Raw genomic sequence first — 12191 nt, 5'->3', positions numbered from 1 at the left:
CATGTGTATAGAACCATTATAATATAGGTGAATCTTCCTTCTCATTTCACTATTGTCAGTGCCCAAATAATGTGGATATTTATGTTTTACAAATAGCTATCAGTTCAGCATATACTGCTTTCACTGTGGAGAATCGTGCCATACGCCATTTGCAGATGTGGCACTTAGGGACATGGTTTAATGGTGGACTTGGCAGTGTTAGGTTTACAGTTGGACTCTATGATCTTAAAGGTCTTTTCCAACGTAAATTATCTTATGATTCTAAAATTAGGGCTAACCTTAGTTTCTCATTTCATGCCAAGTCTTCCATGGATTCTGTGTATGTTAATAGGGGAAAAATAAGCTGATGCAAAGATGGTTATTGCTATTTCATCTCTAATGAATTTTTTTTAAAGCTGCAGCAAGAGAGACAAGATATTGCATGTGTTTAGATCCAAGAAAAATGTAGACAAGTCAGTTACACAGTTACAACAAAACAGATCTTGAGCACTGGAGAGTGCATGGGTGCTTGTGCCATGGGTAGAAAATGCAATTACATGCCCAATAGCACCTGTTGGAAGACCTGTCGAGGAGGAGGAGATGAAATGTTTTTGTGCTGCAGGTAGTGTGGAAAGACCTAGAAAAGCTCAGATCACATAATTACAGTAAGAGGCTGAAGAAACATTTGTTTTTATGGCCTTTGAACAATAGTTTGAAGTAGAAATAGTACATGACAAACAATCAGAGAGCTGAATCTGTAGTGAGGCCTGGCAGTTTAAATTCAGGTCCTGAATAAGTGTCAAGTTTGAATTTCTGTTTATTTTTGGAGGGGGTAGCTATGCATTATTGTAAGACTTTTAATTCTTACCGCTGTTAAATCATAAGGCACTAGAGCAGACGTCATTGATAGTTTAAGTCTTAAATCACCAGAGCTGGCAGGTGGGAAACAAACATTCAGTGTCGGGCCCCAGGCAATCAGTGTCATTTCCCATTGTAAGCCGCTGCGTAGCTGGTATTGCATTGTTTAGCATATTTACTGACAGCAGTTCAAGGCATGAGGACAAGTAGGAGTATGTTCTCAGTGCTGACAAACCTGAAGTGAACCTCAGAAAGTTGTTCACACCGCTTTACTCACAAAACTGCCCTCTTAGTTTTTCAAGTCAGCAAATGTCAAGCATGTGGGCTGGCCTTTCCTACCCAGTATGCTACAGAATGAAGGTGGTGATCAAACCCTATGCCATGTTTGTTCCCAAATTGTTGAAAGTATCTGGTCTAATCTTTTATAGGAATTAACAGGGCAGGGTGGTCATGTCACCAAGTGGGGAAGTGGTCATCTGGGTTGGCAAGCAAAGGGTGTAGAGCAATGTGGATGAGAGACACCCTGAAACCTATAAGACAAGGCTGAAGGGGACGTATGTCTAACATACATACAGAAGTGAGGAGAGCAGTGTTAGAGGGGAATCTCTTAGAAAATCATGGAATGGTTTGGGTTGAAAGAGACCTTTGGAGGTCATCTAGTCCAACACCCCTGCTAAAGCAGGTGCACCTGGAGCAGGTTGCGCAGGCTCGTGTCCAGGCGGGTTTTGAATGTCTCCAGAGAAGGAGACTCCACAACCTTTCTGGGCAGCCTGTTCCAGGGCTCTGTCACCCTTAAAGTAAAGACGTTTCTCCTTGTATTCAGATGGAATTTCCTGTGTATCAGTTTGTACCTGTTGCCCCTTATCCTGTCGTGTCATTGGGCACCACTGAAAAGAGTCTGGCCCCATCCTCGTGACACCCACCCTTAAGATATTTATCAGGACTGGCAAGATCCCCTCTCAGTCTTCTCCAGACTGAAGAGACCCAGCTCTCTTAATCTTTCCTAGTAAGAAAGATGCTTTGGTTCCCTGATCATCTTTTGTAGTGCTCCGCAGGACTTCCTCCAGTAGCTCCTGCTCTTTGAACTGGGGAGCCCAGAACCGGACACAGGACTCCAGATGTGCCTCACCAGGGCAGAGCAGAGAGGGAGGAACAACCTCCCTTGACCTGCTGGCCCCGCTCTTCCTCGTGCACCCCAGGATACCACTGGCCTTCTTGGCCACAAGGGCACATTGATTGTTCATGGTTAACTTGCTGGCCACCAGGACTGCCATGTCCTTCTCCACAGAGCTGCTTTCCAGCAGCTCAACACCCAACCTGTACTGGTGCTTGGGATTATTTCTCCGTAGGCACAGGACCCTGCACTTGCCCTCCTTGCACTTAGGCTTCCTTAGGCTCCTCTTTGCCCAGCTCTCTGACCTGTCCAGGCCTTGCTGAATGGCAGCACAACCTTCTGGTGTCTTACTCTTTTCTTGGGAAGTCACCATGAACCAGTTGCCTTACTGCAGTGCCTGTACACTAATGCTTGCGGGGTGGGAAATGAACAGGAGACACTAGAGGCCTGTGTGCAGTGACAGAGCTGCAGAAACTCTCCACAGTTGTCCAGAGATGTCTCTAGGGATGAAACAGGATGGGGAAGATTTTTACCAAGTTTTTTAGTAGCCACAAAAACCAAGTTCAGCTGTTTTCTGAGCTTCAAAGTCAGGTTACATGTTCTTCCAGAATGGAATTGAAAGGTCTTGTTATGTAATTGTGGTCTATTGGTGCTTTTGGAGAATTACCATCTTTACTGTGTGAACTACACAAAAAGTTGTGACCTGTATGGCTACCACTCTAGTTATTTGGACCCTCCTGCTCCTCAGTCACTCAACCTCATTTTCTATTTGTATTCATGTGGTACCATATAGTTCTAGAAGCATGTATGTGTAAGCTAGAACTGCATGTTGTCCATTTTTGATGTTATGCTAATTCTTTCGTTGCTCAGAGGTAAAATGGAACATGAATTAATGTGTCACTTCATGGGAAACTTCACAAGTACTAATTTCATTCCAGCATGCAGCTCATGTACAGGGATCATTTTACCACAGAATTGTCCCCTATAACTTTAATGTTTTATAATTTTGGAAGCTGGGTGTTGCCTTTGATTGCTGTGTTCATGGGACTGCACTTCTAATACTGTAAAAAGGATCAGGTTGCACACATATGGTTTTTCTACATATGAACTGAGAATCTGGTGAGTAATTTCCGTCTTCCTCGCATATGTAGCATTCTTTGTTTGCAGAAACTATGTGGCATTAGTGTTTCAAGGAAAAGCTGTTGTTTTGTTTTGTTTTTTTCTTATTGAGCTATTCAGAGCAAGTAAGCTGACATTGGTTTCTTTCTTTTTGCAGGCTGGCCTTACAGGACCTCTGCAGAAGGAAGAGTTGCAGTTGGGAGTGGATGCTGCTAACAGGGCAGCACAGCAGTATCAGCAAAGTAAGGATCAGCAGAAATTATTGCAGCAAAGTGACCATGGATGTGGTCAAAAGGATGAAAGCAAAACATTTGGGTCTCTGTGGAGATACGTGAGGTCTCTCTCAAACTGTTATAAAAGTTCTTTAAGTACTTCATGACTGTTAAAGAGAAGTGGTTGCCCAATTATTTGTAGTGTCTCCTATCCAGCTGTCAGAATGCTGCTGGAGATACTGAAATACTGAACATGGAACTTTTGTGTCCACCTTAAGTAACGACCTTTTCCAGAATGCTTGTATGAGTTTGTGTGCTGTGGATCTGTGAAGAAAATGTGGATTGCTCCATGAGGTGTCAAACTAAATCACCTGCTGACCATTGACATAAACCTTACTTGGTTTGAGCTACTGAACCTTTAACTGTTCCTAAATATCAGGTGGCAAATAGAATGGCTGATTGTTTTTTGATTGATGCTTCTGACAACATGCAGAGCTATTTTCTGGAGAAGAATGTTCAGTTCCGCCCATGCAGAAGCGATTATTTCAATTTGTGATAGGCAGGGAGGCAACAACTAGAGATCTGGGTGGAGAGGGTTTAGAATGCAGGAGGAAAACAGCAAATGCCTGATAACTGGGAGGCCACGTTTGAAATACCTCACTTGCAGCACGGAGGTTGGCATTTGTTTGCCTGCTTATGCTATTTTGGTGTCAGCCAAGGTGTACCCACTGTCGAGTGCCTGTCACTGCCCTGAGCAGCACAGACCCAGGATCGATGTCCACAGGAAAAAAAATGTTACCACTCATCCATGCAAAAATTTGCAATTATGAGGCTTCTTACTGTCAGAAGACTGAAAGGGTAAAACAATCCTTTGATAATGGACAAAGAGGTGAACTGGTTTTAAACATGAGCTTTATTTTAAGGAAGGCATTATGTATTTTAGCTGTCTGCAGTAATAGAAGACTAACTGGGATCAGAAAGCCTCACCTGTTCCCTGGAGCTGAGGGAATTGTTCTTTTTCTTGTTAGGTATCTGATTATTGAGTAGAATAAAAGTGCTATTATTAATAGACACTCAACTGTCTGCCTTCCTGGTTCTTTATGCTGCCTCTTTGAACTTTAGGGCTGGCGGCAGTAGCCAGAATTAATTCTGCAATTCGAATGGGTGATGCCAGGAAGACTGTGGCAGAAATGATGAATCCAGAGGCCCAGTTACCAGAGGTTTATGAGTTCGCTGCAGATCTTTACCAAAGGGAGCTGGCCACCTTGCAGCAACAGAGCCCTGAGGTACGTACCACATTTTCTCTTATTTCTGGAAGTTGATATGGATCACTGTATATACATTGGCTGTTTTGTTAAATGCAATCTCTCTAACAAACCTGTCTCCCGTCTTCGTAGAACTGCTCTGGTGTTCAGTCTTTTCTGATGTCAAGTTTGATCCCTAAATCTTGAGCTACTTGGCCCTGTAAGATTCTGCTTTGATCTCTCACTTGATGTTGTAGCTTTGTATATGATACTCATCTTTCTACTTTTGTGTCATGAGGGTTTCCCCTTTGCGTTGTTATGTGTCTATGCTGACAACTACTCTATTGTGTGTTCTATATGCAGCAGTAGTTTGTAAAAAGCGAGTGGAGTTAATTTGTTGTCCTCTTTGTATGCAGGGTAACCTCACCCATCCAGAGTTATCTGTTGCTGTTGAAATGCTGTCTTCTGTGGCCCTGATTAATAGGGCTTTGGATTCAGGGGATGTGAATACAGTGTGGAAACAACTGAGCAGTCCTGTCACAGGCCTTACAAATATTGAGGATGAAAACTCTCAGAGGTGGATATTTCAAGCAATTATGTCTGTCCTTGATGTTCCTTGTATTCTGTGACTCTTTGAATTTCCTGCCCCCCAACTCTTTGTGTTCCTTCTGTGTTGTTTATTATGGTATTGATTTAATCTCTGTTGGCTCCTACATCTTGTTTTTGCGATTACTGTTTCTTACTGGTCTAAGTTCTGTGCTGTCTCAGTGCTTTCTCATGGATTTCAGGCTGAAGCGTGTTGTGGTACCATCAGGTTGTCAGTAACGCTATGCTCGCTCACCCACTGTGTTCTTTGCCCTGGACCCTCGTTCAGTGCTCTAGTGCTTTTGGCGATTATTTCACATTTGGGCTGACCATTCTGTATGCAGCCTTTCCTCTTTCTGTTCTTCCCACTTTTCATATTTGTTCCAGTTAAAACCCTTATGTTACTCCTTCCACTTTGTGTGCAATTCTCATGCTGTGTTGTGTGTTCCGTGGCCTGCCTGTTGCAATGTGATGTTTGTTGGGTTTGGTTTTTGTTCTTTGACAGGTACATCGATGATTTGATGAAGCTGAAAGCTCAAACACGTGCAGAAGGAAATGAATTTATTACATGGAATGATATCCAGTCATGTATTGATCATGTGAACATGGTTGTGCATGAAGAACATGAAAGTAAGTTTTCTGTACGATTCATGCTAGACTGATCCTACCTCATAAGGAGTGCTATGTTATATTGTACACAGAGACAAACAGATGTCTTGTTGCATAGTTGGTGAGTTGTGTTTCACCTTGAAAAGTCTTCATACTCTAGAGAGGGTTAAACTTTTATTTAAGAGCCTGCTATCTTGATTTGACTTGTTTCCTGGATCTCCAAATAGACCCTGGGTTTCCTGTTTGGAAACCACACAAACACAGACCTGTAGGTGCACACAATTAGATGTTACTTTCATAGTAGGTTTTCTATGTAAGAGGTCACAGCACAAGTCTGAAAGTTTGTGTAGTCCCAACACCCTGTTTCTTGTAACACTCCTTACCTGTAAAAAAAGTGCAGAAAACTCTGTAGTGAAATAAGCTGTTCTCACAGGGAATTACTTAATTCTTTGGTCTGCTTCATATATGCCCACATGGAAGGACACTTTTCTTCTGTCTATGAATAAGTTAAATTAGTTTGAGAAGGCCCTCAAGGCATACAACCATGTATCTTTCATTTCCACTGTCCTTGTAAATAGTTTCAAATTTTAAAATGGTTTCTACTGAGGAGCCACAACATGGCTGTGCCATGGAGTAGTCTTGTTATGCCCATATTAGCAAACTAATCAGAGAAAATCACTGCTTATATTATGTGCTCTTTCCTAAGTGAGATAGTGACCATATCTGCTTTTTGATGAAAACCATGCCATGCTTTTAGTGATCCTCGTTCTTGTAGTGTCCTTAACATATATTTTTCCCTAATCTCTGCTCCATCCAAATACCCCCTCTTCCCTGACATGTTCTGGTTTTCATATATGATTTTGTTTTGTGATCGTCTTCCTGCACAGAAGAAAAAGTCACAATCTTTGGATACATTAACCAAAGTTGGAAATCCCCACACTGAGTTCCTTGCTTTCTTTTGTCTAAAGATCTCTCTGTTCTGCACTGATCAAACCCTGATTGGCATTGAACCTTCTTTAAGAGGGAATTGAATCAGATGACCTCTAGGGTCCATCTCAACCTGGCCTACATTGTGATTCACAGGAGATGGTTGCTGTGGGTAGGACATGTATGATGTAGACTCTGTTCATATTTAGCTAACTATAAGGTATTTATTTTTGTTTATTTCTATATAGGTGAATGGTAAATTTTAGTGTACATGAATAGCATCCACATCTCTGATAATACAGCTGATACTACATATGTTAAATACAAGAGTTTTCTGAAATATGAAGTTACTTTAGCTTCATGTGAAGATTTCTTTCTAGGGAAGAGAGCACCTTGGAAAACTGTAACCTATGAACTTTGGCCATTTGGGCTTTGATAGTTCTCTTCTAGAGAGCTGGATGTGCGAAGACTCAGTTCTGTCCTTGCGTGTGGTCTTTCTGAGGGATTTTTTTTTTATTATTTCTGGTTTTTTTTTTTATTGCAGTGCCCAGGCATTATGACTGCTTTAAGGTGGAGAAATAGTCTTGCTTTCCTCACCAGTAAAGGAAGCTTTCTGTTAAAAATATTGCAGTTCTCAGCCTGGGTTAGGAAGGACTAACTCCACTTTCCTTCTGAAACAATGCTTCTGTTTATTGTTGATCAAAAATGGAACTTTGTATTTCTCCCCCATGCCTTCCTTCTTAGGGATTTTGGCAATTGGTCTTATCAATGAAGCTCTGGATGAAGGGGACACCAAAAAGACTCTTCAAGCCTTACAGATTCCTGCAGCAAAACTAGAGGGCGTAGCCCCAAAGGTAGCACAGCATTACCAGGATACACTGCTTCGAGCCAAGAGAGAGAAAGCACAGGTGAGTGCAATAGATGCACCTCATGATAAACCTTTACATCTGTGTAATGGGCTTATTACTGATCCTGAAAGCCAGGAATCAAAACTGGACGTGGAGAGCAGGGCATTCTGCGTACCATGCCCTGATCTTATCCGGGCAGTTTGCATCTTTCTGTACTAGAGAAAGAGATTTGCAGCCAGACTGGATGAATCTTCATGAGCTACCAAGACTGGTACAAGAATATTTACTGCACAAGATATCTTGCTACAGCTAACATGAGATGTGTATCTCCTAGGGACAAATAATGTCTCATCTGTTTTTACAAGGAGACCATGTTCTTTCTAGGAGTTCTGAACTTCTGAATGCAAGTGTCCTGCAAGCTTAAGTATTTTCTTTTAGTGTTGTTAATTGTAGTCATAGGCACGGTTATATATGGCAAAAAGAAAGTTTCTGAAAGTGGAAAAATCTGTTAAGTGGTAAATTAGAAAAAATAAATGAAGCAAAATGCATGCTACTAGAAAAATGTATACCAGTGCCTGTTGTTCACCTGGTGACACTCACTGGTAATGATTTTGTGAGTGGTAGTTGTCTTATTAGCCAGGGACTTCTACCTACTTGGCCATAGTTGCCTCTTTCACTAATTGACTAAATGTGAAGGTGAAGATGGGGAGAGGAAGAGTCTCATTTTATGGGTGAGGATCAGTGTATGTGTGTACGCAGCTGATTTTTCAGCAGTGTGGATGACATACCGGCTTTTTTTTTTCCCTAATCTATTTACAAAGTATCAGCAGACATCTCTGCTTTTAGTGGCTTGAGAGTGTTTGCTCTACCACCAATGCAGAATTTTGCATGGGGACTAAAATCTAGATTGTGTTGAACACTGATCTTTTTTTTTTTAAATTTATTTTTAAAGTTTTTTAACTGAAGATAAACCCATGTGATGGCAATAGCTGAAAACTGTGTGCATTTCTGATGAAAATCATTAGCAGCTTCCCCAAGGGACCTGAAAGAGTTAATGTTGCTTAGGAACCTGGTTTGTGCTGCAGCATTTCCTCCGGCTGAGTCAGAGTGAAATAATGAACTCTTTTTAGTGCACACTGACGCTTGTGCCAGGCCCTGCTGGTAACTTCTCAGTTGGCGTGAAATTACCTTATTTAGGCATATGTTCATTTTAGGGCTCCTCTCAGCAGCATGGCATTAATTTCAGAAAGTGACAGATCATACTATAAAGTAACATTGTGGGGAAAACAGTCACTATGTGAAGCACACTGTTACTAACTGGTGATTTTGTGCCGTGGCGCTGGGAGGGACTGTGGTTCATTGCAGCTGTCCAGACTGTGACTGGCCAGACAGCCTGGACAATGCACGTGTCTCATGTAACGAGAGAGAAGAACAGTGGACCTGGTGCCATGGTACATGTGTGTACCTGCTGGAAAGCCTGCAGCAGTGAATCTGTAGAGAAGCACAGGTGGTTTCAGTGATCTGTGGCTTGATTTCTGCTGGTAGAGGTCACAGTAGAGGAAGCTGTTCCTTCAATTGTTCTCTCCCGCTCCATGGACAGGAATTTTGCTGTTGCTGGTCCTCTTGTGGGTCTGCGGGCTTTCAGATGAAGCCTACCCGTGAAAGACACGTTTGTCCCTTGTATCCAAAGATAACTCATTAAGCATGTCAGGTTTGGACCGGCCCAAACAGGGAAAAATGTGAAGGGCATGTGGAGAAAATTCTTTTTTTCAGCCTGGCCCCAAAATTCTTGAACACTGTAAATAGTGGCTCTTTTGTGCAGTGTGAATATTATTCCATACGAGAAGTAAATGTTTCCTGTGTTCTGTGGACTTGTCAAGGAGGGGTGGCTGTTGCATCTCAGCATTTCTTCCCGTAGTTACCTACAGGAAGCAACAGTGGGTGTGGAGAAGCTGCGCTTGGCAACTGCTGCATCATTGTTCTTATTGTATATTTTGGGACTTGCTGAACACTTGACTCATAGCTCTTCTCCAATTTCTGCATGTAACATCAGTTGACTGGATTTCTTCAAATCCCAGCCAAAATACAGGATACTCTGTGATCACCACCCCTTGATGAGCCACATGTTAAAGACTGAAAATGTGGCTCAGGCTGTGTGTGTACACCCAGCCACAACATGTACAATACGTTTTGGTTTGCTAGTCTGTACAGGCTTGTGAACTCCTATGGGCAGAGACAAGGACAGCCTGATGTGGCATTAGTTACCCAGGGGTTTCTGCCTGCCACACACAGATGTGCTTTGGCTGCTTTTTGTTCTGGGAATTCTTTGTAGCCGTGTTCTGTCTAAGGACTGACTTGTGTTCCTGGAAAGTCTCGTCCTCTAAGCAAGTATGGCTGTAGGACTAACCGCTGGTGAGCCACTGGCCTTGTGTTCTCTTTGCTTATCAGAGTGATTCCCACTGATAGAATTTCTTCTTCATTCTGTTTCCAGAACAGATTTTTTGCCTAGGAGGAGGTGTTAATTTGGTAGTGCCACAGCAGTCTCTGGTGGTCACAAATGCACAGGGTGTCCTTGTGTTGGAGGGAACTAGAAACAATGAACTGCTTCTCGTTCCCTCTGATACGGAAACCTACTGTACTGACTGTTGTTGATACGGGTTATTTTACTTTGCAAAAATAGTGATACTTTTCTCTTCACACTTTGTATATTTTTCTCATCATATTCCCCTCAGGACACACAGGATGAAACAGCTGTGCTTTGGCTAGATGAAATTCAGGATGGGATTCATAGGGCTAACAAGGACACGGAGGAGTCGGAGAGATGTGAGTACTGTCACACAATATTGCAATTAATCCTCATTATTGACCAAGTAGTGGTTGCTTAAGGAAAGGCTGGGAGCTAGAAATGTCACATAAATGTGGCAAAGGAAATCAAATGCCCTTATGTGTTTCTCATGTAGTGCTTGGTTTTGAAGAGTGAGTGTCAGATTCTTCAAATACTGTATTTCTTATCTTTTGGAGAGATAGGCCATTTTTCCAGTTTTGCATGTGACCATGTTACCTCATTGGGCAAATCTCTATTGAGTTGTTTGTCATTTGCATTGTGTGTGCCCGTGGGCAGTTATTTAGGTATGAGAATGTCACATGCACAATTTAAATGCTGTTTTCTGGTGTGCATTTTGTTTTGTTTGCGTGCATACTGTTGTCTCAGTTCTGTAAAGTGTTTCTAGACTACCTCACATCTTTTTCAAATACAGACAATAATACACATCAGTGATAACCCCCTTTGCTGCTTAGTGCAGTTTGTAGGTGGACTGGCCCAACCATCTTTACATCCCAGTCTTTGCATTGGTGTCATTTCTGTCTCCTGAAACAATGAAGTAATTACTGCTGTTTGCTTGGTTTTGTTTGTTTGTGTTGGTTGGATTTTTGGTGGTGTTTTTTTGGGTGGGTTTTTTGTTTTGTTTTGTTTGAGGTTTTTTGTTGTTTTGTTTTCTTTCTTTGGGATTTTTTCCTGACAGAAAGTTTAACAAAACGTGAGCGTTTTTATAGTTGTCTCATATATTCTAATATCCTGTTCTCTGTATATGCTGTTTGTTTGCTGGGTACCGCATGCTTCAGAGAGCTTGGTTTTATACATTAAAAAGTAATATGATATTATTCTATTTGCATTTACTCTAACTCTCTAATTTCCTGTTACATTCAACAGTTGCACCCGTCTGCTTGTTTTGCTTGATTTGTACAGTATTAGTAGACCGATTGTTTTCTCTCTTTAGAGTCACCTTATATTTTTCTTTATTCTGTTTCTTCATCTCCATTGTGCTGACAAAATGTCTTACTTTCAACTTCCAAAACTTCTGATTTGATGTTAGCCTGATACTTAAAGTTATGCAAAGATGCACAGTCAGTCCCTTCTGATTTTGCTTTGAATAGGCAACTGTACTGGAAACTGAGGAGTTTTTGAGTCTGGAATCTCTCTGGTGCCTTCTGAAACAGGTTGTCTAAAGGCACTGTGGAATCTCTGTCCTTTGAGGCTTTCCAGACTCGGTTAGACAAGGCCCTGAAGTTATCCCAGCTTTGAGAATGGGGTTGGACTAGATTACCATCAAAACGAGTTCTTAATGCATCTGTGGCAGATGTCAGAGTAGAGCTAAAACATTGTGTGCTGTTGGGAAATATTGGTGGTAGATCAGCACACACTGGGACTTGGGGCACAGCAGGTACGTGCTGCCAGGTGTAGTACACATGTGCTTGGACACTGTACTGAAGAGGCCTCTCTACTGCAAGTTTTCTGGTTTTTATTTACATTCTGTATTTATATACATTTAAATGTTTGTGTATATTCACACCCCAACTGTGTGTGTTTGTGTTGCCTTTCTCTGTCCTGTGTTTGCTGTGAGTCGCTGAGCCCCTGGATGCCAAGGTAACCTGCTCCCTTGTGTTATCAAAGTCTCCTTAGGAATTCTGGCCATTAATGAAGCAGTGGACCGTGGTGACGTTGGCCAGACCCTGAGTGCCTTGCGTTCGCCAGACGTTGGGCTGTACGGAGTCACTCCGGAATGTGCAGAGACATACCAGCGAGAGCTGTCAGAAGTCAAGAGAAGAAAAGTGGCAGCAGGTGAACCTCGAGTAGCTGTTAGTGAAATAAATTCAATATTATTGCATGTGGAATTGGAACGAGAGGTGAAAAAACCTC

The 12191-nt window shown here is 42.0% G+C and overlaps 1 protein-coding gene across 3 annotated transcripts in view; it reads left to right on the top strand.

Annotated features, from left to right (window-relative positions):
* IQGAP1 (IQ motif containing GTPase activating protein 1) overlaps nt 1-12191 on the top strand; it is a 63181-nt gene that overhangs the window by 30864 nt on the left and 20126 nt on the right. For all 3 annotated transcript variants that reach the window (XM_071813882.1, XM_065847012.2, XM_071813883.1), the window contains 7 exons: nt 3228-3312; nt 4405-4568; nt 4943-5103; nt 5617-5741; nt 7392-7555; nt 10228-10318; nt 11946-12113. In XM_071813882.1, the coding sequence (XP_071669983.1) occupies nt 3228-3312; nt 4405-4568; nt 4943-5103; nt 5617-5741; nt 7392-7555; nt 10228-10318; nt 11946-12113 (958 nt within the window). The remainder of the gene's footprint in view (nt 1-3227; nt 3313-4404; nt 4569-4942; nt 5104-5616; nt 5742-7391; nt 7556-10227; nt 10319-11945; nt 12114-12191) is intronic.

The sequence above is a fragment of the Patagioenas fasciata genome, chromosome 12, assembly GCF_037038585.1.
Source record: "Patagioenas fasciata isolate bPatFas1 chromosome 12, bPatFas1.hap1, whole genome shotgun sequence".
NCBI lineage: Eukaryota > Metazoa > Chordata > Aves > Columbiformes > Columbidae > Patagioenas > Patagioenas fasciata.
Note: the sequence above shows the minus strand (reverse complement) of the source record. Positions and strands in the feature narration are given on the sequence as shown.